The sequence below is a fragment of the Ovis aries genome, chromosome 7 (assembly GCF_016772045.2).
Source record: "Ovis aries strain OAR_USU_Benz2616 breed Rambouillet chromosome 7, ARS-UI_Ramb_v3.0, whole genome shotgun sequence".
NCBI classification, from domain to species: domain Eukaryota; kingdom Metazoa; phylum Chordata; class Mammalia; order Artiodactyla; family Bovidae; genus Ovis; species Ovis aries.
Genome location: NC_056060.1, coordinates 7,897,533 through 7,915,777, shown reverse-complemented (window position 1 = coordinate 7,915,777; position 18,245 = coordinate 7,897,533). Strand labels below are relative to the sequence as shown.

Sequence of the window (18,245 nt, the reverse complement as noted above, 5' to 3'; positions counted from 1 at the left end):
GTGACCCCACGAGCTCCATCTGCACTCTTCCAGAACAAGAGGCAGACCCAGGAGAGGTGGACCCAGCTAACTCTCTCTCTTTTCAATCATAACGAGCAGTACGCTCCTTTCTCACTTTGTAAGTGGTGGAAAATTGCTTGACAATGTTGCCTTGGTTTCTGCTGCACAGCAATGTGGATCAGTCGTAATTATATATATCCCCTCCCTCTTGAGCTGCCCTCCCCTCTCCCCATCCCACTCCAAGAGCAGTATGTCTTTACAGAAAAAGTTGCCTATAAGCCAGCAAGGAAATAGTACTGATGCAGAGACAGCTACTTTTCCTATCATACCTTTCTAGGTCCTCTGCACATGTGTGTACAGGCGTATAAGGCAGTTCATGTTTATACACATCCCATATAGATTCTTCGTGTGTGTGTGTGTCTATAAATGCATGTATTTTCTTTACATAGAAAATGACTTACTGTATCAAGCTACAACCAAAAACGATATGGTGAACGTTTTCCCCAGGCCAACAAATATATTTCTATACCACCATTCCCAATAGTTAGTTACTGCTCCATTATGTGTTATACGTTTATTTAACAGATTCCCCAAAGCTAAATATTCTGACTCTCCCTAACTTTGGCAATTACAAACAATGCTGTGACAACCACCGATATAATTCTCTGTGCATATCCTAATGAAATTTACAAGGTGCCCTTTTTTTCAGGAAATAAAAACCTGGATTGCTTAGATCTACCGATACTACCTAAAATAAGCCAATCCCACCTGGCTAGTTAATGCTTATATGTTCAAGTTATTTATTTGGTAACTGTAGAAAAGTAGGCATTACCAAGTGAAGAGAAATCGTATACCATTTCAAGGTCCAGGTTTAGGAACATACAAGGAAAAACCAAGAGAAAGAACTATAGAAATTGTGGCTTTGGGCATCAACTGGTACTGAAATCTGAAAATAAAATGTACCACTAAGATGAGCAGGAGTCCAAGAATGTTGCCTGCCTGGAGATATTAGAGAGGTAATAAATCTTGGATTGAAAAGTAATTTTTTGTACAGTAGATTTTGTCTTTTAACCGGGTTTAAGAGTGTGTATAAGTATACACATAGAAGTGATAAAACAGCACTGAAGACCAGCCTCGCCCTGGCTTCGCTACCTGGCTTCTCCAGTCTGCGTTTCCAGTTGGTTCACCCAGGCCTTGTACACCTCGACGGGGCTCGTGTTGATGATCAGGGACTTGTCATCAATGATCTCTTTTACCACCGGAGCCAGGAGCTGGCGCAGCGTGTTCTGCCCCCGGGCACCTCTGTTGAAGCTGACGACCATCTTGATGACCGTAGGGTTCCCAGTGACTATGTCCTGGACCTGGTCCACCTTGGATCTGAAAACAGCCCAAACCACACCAAGTGGCTTGCTTCTGCGAACTGAGTTTCAAGCAGTGCATATTCTGACAGACAAGGGCTTTGGACAGGGGATGGGGGTGGGGAAGAAGGGGGCTGTATTTTAGCCCGTTGACAATCAAAGGCAGTGTGATTTAAAAGGAAGCTATCTCCCATCTCTATCTGGTGAGCACGCCCGAGTCTAGGGAGGCCTTTGGGTGACATGCTGTCTTGGGTATCACAACCTGAGTGAAACCTGCGGGAAGTCAGAGTAAAGCTTTCACACTAAGTATGACCGTTCTATCTGCCGTCATCACTAGACAATGTGCCTGATGCATCCGGCCGGAGGTCTGCAGGGTGAACAGGACCTGCAGAGTAGGGTCTACAATGCAAATCCTAACTCTGCTTTGTCTGGAGTCACTGGAAGCCTGCGTGTCCATTAAATCAGCTGGTTCCCAGAATTTACCACTCCCACAATTAAATAAAGAAGAGAAAGCTAGCGTTTGGAAGATGAGTGTTTGTTTTTAAATTTTTTGTTGGAGTAGAGGTGATTTACAACATTGTGTTAAGTTTCAGGTATATGATGAGTTTCTTATTCGAGAAATTTAAGAATCTACAAGTAATTTCTCAGCTTGAATTCCAATCTAGAAGGCAGGGATGAACTGAAAGCGGACCTAGATAATAATGATGATACTGGGTGGCGGTGTACCGGTGTGATGCTCCCCACCTCTCTCCTGGGAGTTAGTCTTGAGTTTCTAATAGTCTGCTGGGTAGTTTCGTCCACATGTTCTACACCTAAAACTTAGACTCAGCATGCTGAAAATCTAAGCTGTGCCTTTTTCCTTCTCACTCCCCCATTTCCCTGAACTGTGTAGCTCCAATTCATCCCGTTCATACGCAGGTGGGAGATCAATCTAAAAACTCCTGTCAAAAACAAGAGTAACAAGAGCTTCTGCACTTGGGCCTCTGCTCAAGTGTCTCCGATGATCTGGCCCAACCCTCATGTCCTGGTGGTCACTGATTAAGTTACCTCTTGGCGAAACTAATCTACTTCCTTTATTTTTCATTTTTGGCCTTGCTGTGCGGCTTGCAGGATCTTAGTTCCCTCACCAGGAATCGAACCCGGGCCCTAGGCAGTGAAAGTGCAGAGTCTGAACCACTGGACCCCCAGGGATGTCCCTCATCTACTTCCTCTCTTCCCCCTTGGCCCATGCTGTTTCTCTCTCCGTGGTGCTTTACTTCCCTCTTGCATTTCTTTTTATAAAAACTGTAGATAGTCTTCAAGCTTTTGGGTCAACTCCTTTCTCTTTCATAAAATCTCTTTCAGTTGACCTAATTGGAACTTTTCTTTCCATCCCTCTGACACTGTTCACGCCATTCATTTAGTCCTTACCTTGTTCTACTGCATAGCACTGCTGTTTCTCCTGATGCCTTATAGACACCCTGCGGGCAGAGGGGCCTGGCTAAGAGCTCTGGAGACCCATGAGATTAGCACTGCTTAAGGCATCCAGAAGGAAGGAAAGCTAAAGGTATTTCTTACGGGGTGTTCCCCCCTCCCCCATTCTTTACAGATTTTAAATATAAACTAAGTCAGAAAATAAATTGGTAAAAAGCAGCTTAAGTTCCAAAAGATGGAAAGACTATTTAGCAGAGATCATTATCCTCCTCTGATTATGGCTTTATTACTCACGTCATTTTAATGAAGTTAATTTTTCTCACTGACTTTTTTCTCTTTTTCTCTCTTTTTTTTTTTTTTGGCCACAAGCATGGCTTGTGGGATTTTAGTTCCCTGATCAGGGATTGAACCCAGGCCCTCGGCAGTGGGAGCACAAAGTCCTAACCACTGGACCACCAGGGGATTCCCTCTCACTGACTCTAAAAAGCTTTGTACACTTGCAAAATCAAAAGTTAATTCAGCACTAGAAAAGGAGAAAGTTGTACTTTAATATATCTATGATGTAGAAATGTCTTAAGAAATTTGATACATTTCAACACGTATAAATAACTTCTAATTGTTGTCCAGTCACCAAGTCATGTCCGACTCTTTGTGACCCCACAGACTGCAGGACGCCAGGCCTCCCTGTCCACTATCTCCGGGAGTTTGCTCAAATCCATGTCTATTGAGTCGGTGATTCCATCCAACCATCTCATCCTCTGCCACCCTCTTCTCTTTTTGCCTTCAATCTTTCCCAGCATCAGGGTCTTTTCCAATGAGTGAGCTCTCATGTTAGTAAATCAGAGAAATCTACCACTAACAAAACGTGTTGGTATTTTTACATATATACGTACGCTATTTCTTCCTCCAGAGCGGTTTTAAAAAGCTTGAGGAGTAGATATTCTTCTCGCTGATTGGAAGCATAATTGTACAGGGTAAAAATAACAGTATCCATAAATTTAGTTGACTTGTTCTGTGGCATCTGGAAAATCAGCTTAGCCAGGTATGAAGGATTGGTCTAAAGAGAGAAGACGAAACACACCCCCCACAAGACTGTATGTTACTATATTATGAAAGCAGAGAGGAGTACCCAGTTCTTTACTCTTTAATGAATTCTTATGTATGAGGCACACAGAAGAATTTCTGGCTCATATTAAGACAGGTAGCAGCTAATAACATCACTATAGGAAGTTATAATAGAAAGTTATGGTAGGATTTAAATTTTCTATACTATATCATGTCATATTTTATGGAGTATAATTGCATTATGAATACATTTCACTGTTCACCATTTGAAGGCATTAATACAAATATTAATATTCATTGTAGAGACAAAGAAGAGAGAGAGGGTGGCTGAGCTATCTGAAGAGACTGGCAAGAATGGATCAAGGGCTGAGCTATAGAGACTGTCTTAGAAGGACCGGTGAATGAATCAACACAGTCTATATTCTGAGACTAGAAAGCAAATGCAAAGGATGTAAGACAGACAGTGGGATGGCCGTGATGGTTTAACAAATATTTTATGTTTTCTAAATGACTTCTTTTTATCTTACAGATCCTTTGATCTGTGGCTGGGCGGGGCCTGTGTTGCTGCGTGCGGGCCTTCTCCAGCTGCAGTAAGCAGCGGGGGCTACTGTTAGTTCCAGGGCACGGGCTTTGCAGTGTGGTGGCTTCTTTCCTTGCAGAGCACGGGCTCCAGAGTGAAGGCTCTGTGGCTGTGGTGCATGGGCTTAGCTGCTCTGTGGCTTGGAGGATCTTCATGGACCTGGGATGGAACCTGTGTCTCCTGCATTAGCAGGCAAATCCTGTACCACTGAGCCCCCAGGGAAGCCCGGCCATGATGTTTTACAAAGCATGAGAAAGGAAGAGCGAGGCCAAGAGGCCGAAGGGTGTAGTTCAGGGTAGGTCATGGGGAAAATGCCAGAAGAAACTGATACGAAAAAAAAGATGGACGAGTTTTAAAGATCGACAAGAATTAAAAAAAAAAAAAATTGACAAGGAGCTCAGCTGAAGATGGAGTTCAAGAGCTATAGCGCCAGACTTTGTGGTGATGTGGTTTTTCTGGAGGCATTACACTAATCAGATGGAGGTTAGAAGAAAAGAAAATTAAAGTGACAGAGAAATGCGCAAGTCTTACTCTTCATCTTCCTTTCAGTGAGAAAAGAAAACTGTCCTTTGCTTTCATATTTCATGTAAAAGAAACACATGGGAAACCAGTATTTAATATTCTCAAGAAGTTCAGCTTTAAAATTTTTAAGAAAACCCGAATTCTAGTTCAGCTTACTACTTAGATTTATTCTCAAGCTTGTAATGACTGGCTGAAATGTTATAGATAAGGCGCTCAGGAGGACTTTCTGAGAGTTCTGGGGCGATTCTTTTCCCATATAAGATACGGGTTTTTACGAAAGGAAAGTTACAGCTGAAGAAGCCCGCTCCTCACTCCTCTCAGATGACCTAAGAACTTTACATTTAAGCTCACCCTGAAGAGACAAGCCCACAGCAAAACCTGGACTAGTTGGCCTGCTGTTCTGCCTAAGAATTTCCAGAGGTGAAAGGCCCATCCCATTTGCTTCTCTCTAGTTTCCTCATTAGTCTTGGGTTAATGTCTCCAAAGCAGAGAGAAGAAAAGGTAAAGAAAAATTATGGTGTTTTGACACTTCAATCGATACAACGGAATGGTCACGCTATGGCTCTATCCATTTTGGATAGTTTAGGGAATAAAACTTGTGGAATTATCCTAAACATGTTCCAGTGCTTTTTCTCGTTTCCATTAGTGAGCCTCCATTTACACAGCAGCGTAAATTATACAAATCTTAGTGTGCGTGTGTGCGCCAAGTCGCTCAGTCGTGTCTGACTCTTTGCAACCCCAGGGACTGCAGCCCGCCAGGCTCCTCTGTCCATGGGGATTCTCCAGGCAAGAGTGCTGGAGTGGGTTGCCATCCCCTCCTCCAGGGGATCTTTAGGTGAATGACTAAATTTTTACCTTCCTAAATGTCACAAATTCTGCCAAAATTCAACATCGGAAAACTAAATCCTGAAGCAGCTTCATACGCTTGGAAGTTAACAGATGTCAAAAATGATAAGTGCCTAAGATCAAATTTCTAGCTGGTGGATGAACATTAACCTAATATCAGCAGATGAGAAATCTTCCCCACCTAGTGTGAGGCCCTCTTCTTTCTGGAAAGCAAGCTGTCATTAAGCAGAGGATTCCAAGGACATTTTGTTTCACCATTTTTCCTTCAATGCCGCCACCTCGTGGACATCTGCGGTACTACACCTGCGCTCCAGTCCATTCTAAGCAGAGCACGCTCAACTACCAAAATCAAGCTCTTCTCTCAGCGGGGCAGCTACCCCTGAGAGAAGAGCTTGATTACCCCTTAGGGCTCGGGCAATGTGTTCTCTGCGCACGTGATGCCAGCGAGATCCTCAAGCAAAGATTTCAAGCATCTCCACGCCTTGACGGGATCAGGGCCACCAGCAGCGGCCTCAGGGACACCGGACGGGGAAAGTTTTCGTCCTAGGGGAGGCCCTGTTTCTCTCGCTCACTGTTCCCTTAGGGACTCACTGTATGTGCTGGAGGGTGGATGAGGTTAATCAATGGTCAAGCAAACAAACAAATAAAACTGGTCCACCCGAGTCCAGCAGCAACCACTTCAGCTGAGTTCTCACCCACACTCTGGAAGCAATGGAAAATTACTGTTCATTTAGAGAAGAGTGATGTCACGGAAATAATGAAAGAAAAAAGGAATCCTATTTCCCTAATCCAAACTCCCCAGCTCCTTCCTCAAAAGAAGGGCAGGCTGGTTCTGGCAGGGATCTGTTTTTCACGTAGTTAATTTTTCCATGTTTGACAGCATCTGCTTATGTTACTGGTAGATTTATATCATCTGTGCTGATAACTGGAGCGTGACGTAGTCACGGAAAGCAGGACAAGCTTTAAGTCGCCTGCCAGGGTCCCAGTACCCTTTCATCACCATTGGCTGTGCCTCAGTTTTCTGACATGTGATATGAGAAGAACAATCAGCTATTCTCGGAAGCTTCCCAGGGTTGTAGTAGGAATTAAAATGAGAAAATGTGCATGAAGCTCCTATTAATACTTGGTACTTAGTAGCGCTCAGAATGTGTAAACTATCATAGCCTTGGCATGGGAGAAGATCTGTTGTAAACCATCAACACGGAGCATAGCATTTACCCACAACTCACAGTGAAAGAAATGATCCTCACCTGTAAAAGATAAAAAAGCTGCTGATACGTTTCCAGTGTTTTTCGTCTCTCCTTACTCAAACTTTTGATCCCTTGGTTGTCCATGTTATTCAGTATTTCCATCTCTCCACCTTTTTTCTTATTCAGTTTGGTTCTGTGTGAAATTACATCCTGGAAAAAAATTTTTTATGGAATTACTACTTTTTACTCTGGTATTCTCCCCCCCTCCCCCAACTCCCTTCACAGACACCCTAAGACACACATAGCTGGAAAGATCAATTTTCCACATTCCTTCATGAAGAAACAAAGGACCAGAGAGTGCTAAACACATTAAGAAAAATCCAAATCGTGGGTAAGTTTGGCTTTTGCAATATTTGTTCTCCTAAGCTGTATGCATTTATTCAAACATGCAATGTAAGCTCCAAGACACTTAAATAGGGAGAGAACAGTCTTTTTGAAAAATGATGCTGGGACAACTAAATATCCAGGTCCAAAAATTAAGAAGTCAGATCCCTACCTCACTCCATAAACAGAAATTAACTCAGAAGAGATCATAAACAACTAAACAGAGGAGTGAAAACCAGAAAACTCTTACAAGAAAACCTAGACAAAAGCTTTTGCTCCCCTGGATTAAGCAATGGTTTCTTTTAGGGGTGTGTGTGTCATAATTTATTTAATCATATTCCTTTCGATGAACAGTTTCTTTACATTTTATTAGTATTTCAGAGAGTGCAGTGAACCTTCTCACACATGCATCTTTGTATATGTAGGTAACGGTTTCTTAGCTACAGCGCCCAAAGCACTAGCAACAACAACAACAAAAAGTGGACTTCATAAAAATTAAAATCTTTGTGCTTCAAAGTACGCTATCAAAGAAAACAACCCATAGAGTGGGAGAAAATGTTTGCAAATTGGGTAAGCGACTTATATTCACCGTACGCTATGAAGAGCTCCTACATCTAAAAATAAAATGACAAATAACTAAAAAATGGGCAAAGGATTTTCCCAAAGATCATCTATAAATGGCTCATAAGCACATGAAGAGAAGTTCAACATTAATAGCTATTCGGCCGTTCTGCAGAAGTTAAACACAAGTTACTATGCACACGCGCTCAGTCGTGTCCAAGTCTTTGTGACCCCATGGACTGTGGCCTGCTAGGCTCCTCTGTCCATGGGATTTCCCGGGGAAGAGTCCTGGAGGGGGCTGCCCTTTGCTTCTCCAGGGGATCTTCCTGACCCAGGTCCTGAAGCTGTGTCTCTTGTGTTTCCTGCAGTGGCAGGCAGATTCCTCACCACTACACCACCTGGGAAGCCCCCACAAGTTACTACATGACCCAGCAATTTCACCGTTAGATATATGCCAAAGGGAACTGCAAACTCACGTCCAGAGAAACATGTGCACATGAATGCTCACAGCAGCTGAAAAGCAGAAACGATGCAGGTGTCCATCAGTTGATTAATGGGCCAAAAATGTGAATGGAATGCTATTTTCAGTAAAGAGCAGTGAGTACTGATTCATGCTACAAGATAAATACTATGCTAAGTGAAAGAAGCTGGTCACGACAGACCATATATGTGTGATGATCCAGAACAGGCAAAACTATCATGACAGAAAGCAGATTAAAGGTTGCCATGGCTGGGGGTTGGAGTGATAGGTGATGATGTTAATGAATATGGATGTTTTTCCTTTTTCAACTTTAAAAAATTGAAATATTATTCCCATATTATGAAACTTGTCCTTTCAAAGAGTACAATTCAGCGGTATTCCATAAAGACACGAGGTTGTGCAACCATCACCACAGTTTTTAATTCCAGAACATTTGGGGGGGGGTGCTTCTTTTTGGGGTAATGAAATGTTCTAGAATCAAATAGAAGTAAGGGTTGCACAATTTTGGGACTATACTAAACACTGCTAAACTGTAACCTTTAAAAGAAGGAATTCTATCATTTCGATCTATAAAAGCTCTTGCAGAAATATGCGATGTAGAAATTAGAGATGGAAGGGAAAGGAAGCCTCTAAGTATTTAACAAAATTAAGGTTCTCAGATCCTCAGTCAGGCTCCTTTAACTATTTACAGGGATGGCTGGAAAGTGTGTGGCTATAAACACTGTCAAGTGGTCACCTCAGGCTATTGTGTCCCCTTAAGGGGCTTAAAGGGTCATGGACCAGGGTAGGTCCTTTAGATAAGGATCCACCAAATATTTTTATGGAGATCCACAGTAACAAATACATTTTACATCTTTTATTGATAAACACACCCCCACATACTATTCAAAGTGATACTCACTCTTACTATTGGGACGCACTGATACTTCAGTTTGCTTTTATTCTATTCCATTTTCAAAGACTGAAGCGACACACTGAACTGATTTCATGGCCTGCTGATGGCACGTGTCTTACACGAAAGCCGCAGCTCTGGGATGCCTCCTCTGCCACCCAACCTTGGGGCACTGTTGCAGAGAGCAGGTGGCGAGAAGGTTGTTCTTCCCAAAACTTTGTCTGTCTGCTTCCTTGAGCTCTTAGCCCCAAAGGACTCTCTGCAGCAGCCCCTCCGAGAGATGGTGAAGGACAGGGAAGCCTGGCGTGCTGCAGTCTGTGGGGTCGCAAAGAGTCAGACATGTCTGAATGACTGAAAGACGATAAGTTCGCCCATAGCTGGGGTCAGTTCATAGGTAAGGAGGAAAACCCTTGGAGCTTTGAGATTAAATAGTTCTATGTAGTTACACCCACTGCTTTCTACATCTATGTTTTTATTCTTTCTCATTCTCAGCTTGGCGGGAGGTGGGGGCAACCTTGACTTAATCCTTTACTTATATTCTTCTAATGGTTTATATGGGGAAAGTGGGGATTACATTTCTATAAAAATGACCAAAAGGCAACATTTCCCCCCTTATTTCACAAATATGTAAAAATACATTCAGGATGAAGAAAGGAAGCATAATTATCTCCAGGTGGGTGCTCAGGAACAGTCTAGGCAGGCAGTGGCCTGATATTCTTATCTATGTATGACAGTGAAAGTGAAGGTCACTTAGTCAAGTCTGATTCTTTGCGACCTCAATATATAGTCCATGGAATTCTCCAGGCCAGAATACTGGAGTGGGTAGCCTTTCCCTTCTCCAGGGGATCTTCCCAACCTAGGGATCGAACCGAGGTCTCCTGCATTGCAGGTGGATTCCTTACCAGCTGAGCCACAAGGGAAGCCTAAGAATATTGGAGTGGGTAGTCTGTCCCTTCTGTAGCTGATCTTCACAACCCAGGAACTGAACCAGGGTCTTCTGCACTGCAGGCAGATTCTTTACCAGCCTGAGCTATCAGGAAGCCCAAGGCATCTAAGACAGCACCAGGCTAACTGGCTTACAGTTCCATCTAACTCAGGCTTCTCCTCTTCAAATAACGGGTGATGCGTAGATCACACAGTTCTCCCAAATACATGGGATAACTGATTATCTTGATTTTAAATATACAGAGGAAAAAAATCTTGGTACTTGCAACCTCTCCATCACTGTCCCCCTGGCCCGTGGCCTCCCAACTACTTTCAATGGGGTTAGTGCTGGAAACGGGGGACTTTTCCTTTGTTTTGTAGCAGACTTCATCTTTAGGGTCATATTTTTGGACATATACAGAAGAGGAGAGAGCAGGGGGTGGTAGGCAAGCTCTAGGGCAGAACTAAATTCCTCTGTATTATTAATATCAATAGATTTGGTAAAGACAGGAACAGGAAGACTCTTGAGAGTCCCTTGGACTGCAAGGAGATCCAACCAGTCCATCCTAAAGGAAATCAGTCCTGAATGTTCGTTCATTGGAAGGACGGATGCTGAAGGTGAAACTCCAATACTCTGGCCACCTGATGCGAAGAGCTGACTCATTGGAAAAGACCCTAATGCTGAGAAAGATTGAGGGCAGGAGGAGAAGGGGATGACAGAGGATGAGATGGTTGGATGGCATCACCAACTCAATGGACATGAGTCTGAGCAAGCTCCAGGAGATGGTGAAGGACAGGGAAGCCTGGCGTGCTGCAGTCCATGGGACTGCAAAAGAGTCAGACGTGACTGAGCTACTGAACAACAATTCTTATCAATAAATATTGTACATCTCGGGGAATGCTGGTTTGAAGCAGCAATGGCACTCAACTTGTCGTAATATTTCCACTTTTCAGTGTTGCCCTAATTGCCACCATCTTTCCCCTCCCCCTGGTAATGTACTATCTGCATGCAGGTGATATGATAATGTATACACACTTTTGTAGAAGGTGTGAACTAGGACAAAGGGCTTGGGGTTTGGAGTCATAAAAGTATGGGTATCCACAAAGCATAAGGAGCTTTGTGACCTCGCACAGGTTCACCTCTCTAAGGCTCAGTTTCCGTAAATATATAAAATGGGCTTAATAATAGCAATCTTACTGAGTTGATGTGAAGGTTAAAAATAATCCAGGTAAGCCATTTAGCACATTTTCCAGTAAAGAAAAGGCCTAGAGACATTAAGGACACATGTTCATATAAGCAATGAAGGAGCTTTATTAAGCAGTAAATTTCAGTCCTGGGTGTCAGGTAGCCCTGGGCTGCAAGTCTGTACTCACGTGATACAGTACAGCCATCAGTGGGCGTTTTAGTGATTCAAGGTTCCCTTCTATTTCTACTTCAGTCTTCCTTCAAGCTAATTAAGAGTCTAGACATTTCTTCCTCCCTATACCTCTCAGGAACTTCTACTTCAGTTCTCTGTTTCTTTTTCCTAACTTCCTTTTGCTTCTAACCACTGTTAGCTGTTTCACTTGCCCACTGACTTTGTGAGGTTTCTAGCAGGAATGACCATTTAAAAGAATAGTAAGACACAGGGTTACTACAGAGAGCTGGAGTTGCTCTGTAAGAATTAAGTCACTTCCCTTTAAAATCTATTCTCTCACTCAACACATGCTCATTGTTTAAAACAAACAAACAAACAAATATGGTTAATTCTAAGAATCAACCATAATTAATTAACCATTAATTCTATCATGCAAAGAAAAACTGCCTAATTTTGTTTTTTTCTTTCAGCTTCAGATCAGTTCAGTTGCTCAGTCGTGTCCATCTCTTTGCAACCCCATGGACTGTAGCACTCCAGGCTTGCTTGTTCATCACCAACTCCCAGAGCTTGTTCAAACTCATATCCATGGAGTCAGTGATGCCATCCAACCATCTCATCCTCTGTCGTCCCCTTCTCTTCCTGCCTTCAATCTTTCCCAGCATCAGGGCCTTTTCCAATGAGTCAGCTCTTCACATCAGGTGGCCAAAGTATTGGAGCTTCAGCTTCAGCATCAGTCCTTCCAATGAATATTCAGGACTTATTTCCTTTAGTATCCACTGGTTGGATCTCCTTGCAGTCCAAGGGACTCTGAAGTCTTCTCCAACACCACAGTTCAAATGCATCAATTCTTTGGCACTCAGCCTTCTTTATGGTCCAACTCTCACATCCATACATGACTACTGGAAAAACCATAGCCTTGACTAGACGGACCTTTGTCAGCAAGGTGATGTCTCTGCTTTTTAATACACAGTCTAGGTTTGTCATAGCTTTTCTTCCAAGCGTCTTTTAATTTCATGGCTGCAGTCACCATCTGCAGTGATCCTGGAGCCCAAGAAAATAAAGTCCGTCACTGTTTCCATTGTTTCCCCATCTATTTGCCATGAAGTGATGGGACCAGATCCCATGATCTTAGTTTTTTGAATGCTGAGTTTTAAGCCAGCTTTCTCACTCTCCTCTTTCACTTTCATTAAGAGGCTCTTTAGTTCCTCTTCACTTTTAGCTTAATTGTATATTTTACAATAATAGAAATTTCACTGTTTTATTTTCTTCTCCATTATATTCCAACCCTTTCTATCTGCCCTGAAATATTCTTCAGAAGTGATTTTTTTTCCCCCCCGGTGGCTCTGTAACATACTTGTTGGACTGATTCTGTTACTTGATGTTTTGGGGTTTGGTTGTTTCCCACTATTTTACCACTGCAAATAAAATTCCAACTGTATTATTCTTATCATCACATGAAAAATCCTATCAATGACAAGATGAAAGAGTATGTACTTATCACTAGTTTAATCAGCGCTTGATAAATATTTGGTGTTGAAGAATATAAGTTGAAGAATTAAGTTTCATAATGCTGTCAAGTAGTAATGCTTTATTGATTCTGGTATTTGTGAATTCTTTTCTTCTCTAAGCTAATCATGGTCAGCTTTTTTTATTTGCAAATAAAAATCTTGACATCCGAGGAAAAAAAGTTAGTAATGCTTTAAAAACATCTTAAACACTCATAAAAATCTGAAAATCTGCCATGCTTGCATTTCCACAAGCTACATATTTCAATTATTTACTCTTTTGCAACTAAGCCTTTATTTTAAAAGGCAAGACATTTCCTGTTTACGACTTTATGGGAATAGGATAAAACAGCAGTTTAAGGCTATAAAAGGCATTCTCTGAGGGACCTTCTGGAATATATTATACTTAAAAGTTTTCATGTGTGTTGAACAATACAAACATATACTGTTTTTAAAGACCAAAGTACTATTGTTTTTCTGGATAAAATAATGAAAATAGAGTTAAATGCATAAAACTTAAATGTGTAGTTTTATTCCTTAATATTTAGGAAAGATGGTCATTTCTTGTCTTATGAATTGTTCTGGTTTCCTTATTTTCTCTGTGGTGATTTGCTGGAATCCCTGTGAGGTGGGTAGACAGGAGCGAGGCACTCCCACGACCACGGAGCTGGTAGCCTCCTGTGACTGCTCATCTCTCAGTTTCCCAGATCCACACGGGAAGCTGACTCTGCACCTCTGACCTCTGTCGGCTTCTCAGGGCATCCAGGAGGTCAGCTTCCCTGCCTTCCTTACAGGCTTTCTGAAAACTGACATGGCAGGGGAATAGGGACACGGAGAGAGGTCTTGTCCTGGAAGTCTCCTTCCTTGGATAAAAGCACTTTTCACATGGTATTTGGAGCTCTGACACTAGCAGTTTCTCACAGATACAAAACAGTGTTATTTATTTAGAGGCCATTATTAGGGAGCAACTGTTGGAGAAGGCTCTTGAGAGTCCTTGGACTGCAAGGAGGTCCAGCTAGTCCATTCTGAAGGAGATCAGCCCTGGGTGTTCATTGGAAGGACTGATGCTGAAGCTGAAACTCCAGTACTTTGGCCACCTCATGCAGAGCTGACTCATTGGAAAAGACTGTGATGCTGGGAGGGATTGGGGGCAGGAGGAGAAGGAGATGACCAAGGATGAGATGGCTGGATGGTTTCATGGACTCGATGGACGTGAGTTTGAGTGAACTCCGGGAGTTGGTGATGGACAGGGAGGCCTGGCGTGCTGCGATTCATGGGGTCGCAAAGAGTCGGACACGACTGAGCGACTGAACTGAACTGAGCATAGACCCAGGCACGTCAGGGAAGTGCCACTCTGTAGGGGTCATCTGGGAACAGTGTGGGTGGGTCCACATCTCATGGACTGGAGGACACTGCTGGCTTCCAGTGCGCAGGTGCTGGGAGGACAGATGCTCTGCGGTCCAGCTGTCGGTAGGCTGGGCCGGGGTCATATCTCACATGGTTGGATTTTTTTTAATGCCCTGCTGGTCATTCATGTAGGTCAAAATTCAGTGTATAACTGCTTGAGCCTATAATCTAATCATGTTACATATAAGCACAACAGAGATCCTTCAGAATTTTAATTTAAACTTAGTTTTCTAAGACGGCAGTTCCACGTCGAGTGGTGGGGGTGGAGGGAAGACCACATTTTGCTCATTCAAGGAGTTATCACCCAGGAGTTATTACCCTGTTCTCCATTTTGGAAAATGAATTCATGGACGCTTCCACCACTCTCCTGACCAGTCTCGTCTGTAGCTCTCTCCATCTGTGGTTATTCTGTGCAGGGGGCCAATCTCTAGTAACTCCATCACATCTAATGGTATCAGGCCCATGTATTTTCATATTGAAATATTTGTTTTTAACTATAAATTGTGGCAGATTTGATTTTCTTGGGCTCCAGAATCACTGCAGATGGTGATTGCAGCTATGAAATTAAAAGATGTTTGCTCCTTGGAAGAAAAGCTATAACCAACCTAGACATCATATTAAAAAGCAGAGACGTTACTTTGCTGACAAAGGTCTGTGTCCAGTCAAAGCTATGGTTTTTCCAGTAGTCAGGTATGGATGTGAGAGTTGGACTATAAAGAAAGCTGAGTGATGAAGAATTGATGCTTTTAAACCATGGTGCTGGAGAAGACTCTTGAGAGTCCCTTGGACTGCAAGGAGATCCAACCAGTCTATCCTAAAGGAAATCAATCCTGAATATTCATTGGAAAAGACCATGATGTTGGGAAAGATGGAAGGCAGGAGGAGAAGGGGACGACAGAGGATAAGACAGTTGGATGGCATCACCTACTCAATGGACCTAAGTTTGAGCCAGCTTTGGGAGTTGGTGATGGACAGGGAAGCCTGGCGTGCTGCAGTCCACAGGGTCGCAAAGAGTCGGAAGCTACTGAGTGACCGGACTGAACTATAAATTGATATCTTTTAATTTCTCTTTTATAGTATAGAAAGGCCTTAGTCTTGCTATGAAGGGACACATGTAAGTAGGTTTTATTTCATATAAACTTCGTTTGAGAATGATAAAGAAGTCTTACCAAATGTTATCAAAGAGGGGAAGGCAAAGAATTTTCCAGGTCAGTTCTGTCTGAGCATCATTAAATGGTAATAAAAATGGTAAACAAACTTTGGGTCACCCGTTCTGGACTCCAAAGGAGCTCAGCTGGACCAAGAGTGATGTGGGCACATATACAAGCATCTTCTGTCTTCTGGGAGCCAAGAGTCCCAGAGACCCCACTGACCTCCAGAGTGATCCTGTTCTTCACCAGGAGCCCGATCTTGATGTCCATCAGGTTCAGGTCTTTCTCCAGCTGCTGATTGCCCCTGATCTTGGTCACCACTTCCTCCCTCAATCGGGCTACTTCCAGCTCTTCCTGGAAATCCAAGTCGCTTTGGTCCAACAGGTATACAAATTTGCGGATTACTCTTAATGGGGGGTTTTCAGAGCCAACTGCAAGGAAAGGAAAGGAGTGCTTCAACTGGGCATGCTTGAAAGGATCATCAGTAGGATAGAAACTAGGTCTTTAAAGAAAGCATTATCAGAAAATAGAGCAACGATGGTGCTGGGCCCCACAGTGAATCATCCCGCCTCACATCAAATATGACGTGTCAAAGGAAACTGATCATATAAATAAGCGCAGGCCACTGAGAACGTCTGCCTCACAATTTCCTTGTTATCCAGCATTTGTTTATCAGCCGTCTCTCACACTGTTTCCAGGACTCCCACACTGAGGAGATAGTTCTATCTATTGGTGCCTTATTGATGAGGAATCTGGGAAAGAATGCTAACACTGAGTAGTCCCAGCTCTGAGAGCTTGTGGCTGAGCCAGATAAGAGATTTCTGTTCTTGCCGCAGGAAGCAGAATGTGTTTGTTTTTTCTGTCCAAAAGACTCTGGGGGAAGGAGCAAGAATTAGGTGAAAGGGGAATTAGGAAAGGTCAGTCAAGGGAGACCTGTAAGGTCCAACAGAAGCCAAGAGGACCACAACTGGAACACTTGGCAGAAACAAAATTATTTTAGAAATGGAAACTGGGTCCCTGTCGTTTCAGCATGAACCAGGGAGGGCCCTCAGCACCTAGGAGACCAGGCTTAGTCATGGTGAGGGCATCTATGTAAATTCCACCACGGGCTTTCCCTTAGTGCCTTGAACCTTACTTACGCTTTGATTCCTCGGCACTGTGACTTTGCAAAAAAAAAAAAACACCCAACTTTTTAAAGGTGTTTAGTGAGAGTGACTCTGGGTAAATCATAAGAGTAAACAACTGGACCTTCGGTGCTGATGACAGGACACAGCAACACAAAGAGGACGTGAGAGAGCCCGGCCCAGCTTTGGCAGCCTCAGCCAACGTCCTCTCCTTTACATCAGGGCTCTATTCAAGCTTCCTTATGTTACTACTGCTGTTAGGCTGTGTGGTGTTTTCTCACTTAAGGAATACAGAGTTCAATCAACAACGAAAACAATTAGCAGCATGAACCCAGCACAAACAGCCAATTCTAGAGTCATCTCTATTACTATTGTGCCTCTTCTGATGTGTTTATCGGTATCTATCAAGGAAATGCATCAGAGGTCCACACCTGCCTCCAGGCTCGGAATCTACTGGATAATAATACCTCATATTCACTAGATCGCAAGTTACCGTGGATCATGGACCCTTCACTTCCTGATCACCAAAGCATATGTGAATTTATTTTCCTACTGTTTTACCAAAGATGCTGTTGGTGACATGACCATTTCAGGAACAGCCTGAACCACACACCAGAGCTCAGTTACACAGCTGAGAGATCGTAAGCCATCTCATCCAAAGTTCTCTCTGCCTGCTCCAGAGAATCGTGTATCATTTTGTGTGCCAAGAGGGCAGGTAGAAACAAATGAATAATTTACACATTTTTATGGTTCAAATGTAACAGCTCCTCAATCAACAGTTGGCTTTCTTGCCTCTTCAAGAAATTATTACGGTTCAAATGTAATAGCTCCTCTGTCGACAGTTGGCTTTCTTGCATCTTCACACCACTTTGTGGTAACTTTAGTTTCAGGAAACCACCCAACTTCACAGTCAGCCCTGACAAGTGGCCAGTTAAAGTTCTAGCAACTTCCACACCTGAATGCATTCAGTGCCTTTTTGGAGGAAATGGGTGAAAATGAATCATGACAGGCTAAGAAAAGCGATATTTTTCAGCTTAAGAAAATGCCGTTGTTTTATGAAGGTGCTAAATTGAGAAAAATGAAAATTTACAGTTCAGTTACCACAAAGCTACCTTGTTTGCCAAAGCAGCTTTAATCTAATTTGTTCACTAACATAGTTTCTGTCTTCTACGCTTTAATAAGAAATCACCTAGATTTTTAGCTGGAATTCCTTCTATCTTTGTAACTTTAAAAAACAGTAAGCAAGTGACAAAAACTACCCACAAAGTTATATATGTTCTACTTATTTACAAGGTATTGGTTGGGGGTGGTCTTGAGGGAAGTGGACACACGCTAAACTATGTGAAATTGGTTTGTAATCTCACAGCTGAGTTTTCCTTCCCAGATCTAGCACTGTTTCTACAATTGTCTACTTTACTGAATATACAATTTAGGGATGGATTTTTGTCAATAAAGTATTCTAAATGCTAGCATAATTTAAAGAA

At 42.8% G+C, this 18,245-nt stretch overlaps 1 protein-coding gene across 1 annotated transcript in view; it reads right to left on the bottom strand.

Annotated features, from left to right (window-relative positions):
* The window catches only part of IQGAP2 (IQ motif containing GTPase activating protein 2), a 307,827-nt gene that overhangs the window by 33,781 nt on the left and 255,801 nt on the right, over window positions 1–18,245 (bottom strand). The window contains exons 21-24 of the mRNA XM_012180670.5: window positions 15,860–16,068; window positions 7,035–7,184; window positions 3,665–3,828; window positions 1,153–1,377 (exon numbers count right to left, since the gene is read on the bottom strand). Coding sequence (XP_012036060.3) covers window positions 1,153–1,377; window positions 3,665–3,828; window positions 7,035–7,184; window positions 15,860–16,068 — 748 coding nt within the window. The remainder of the gene's footprint in view (window positions 1–1,152; window positions 1,378–3,664; window positions 3,829–7,034; window positions 7,185–15,859; window positions 16,069–18,245) is intronic.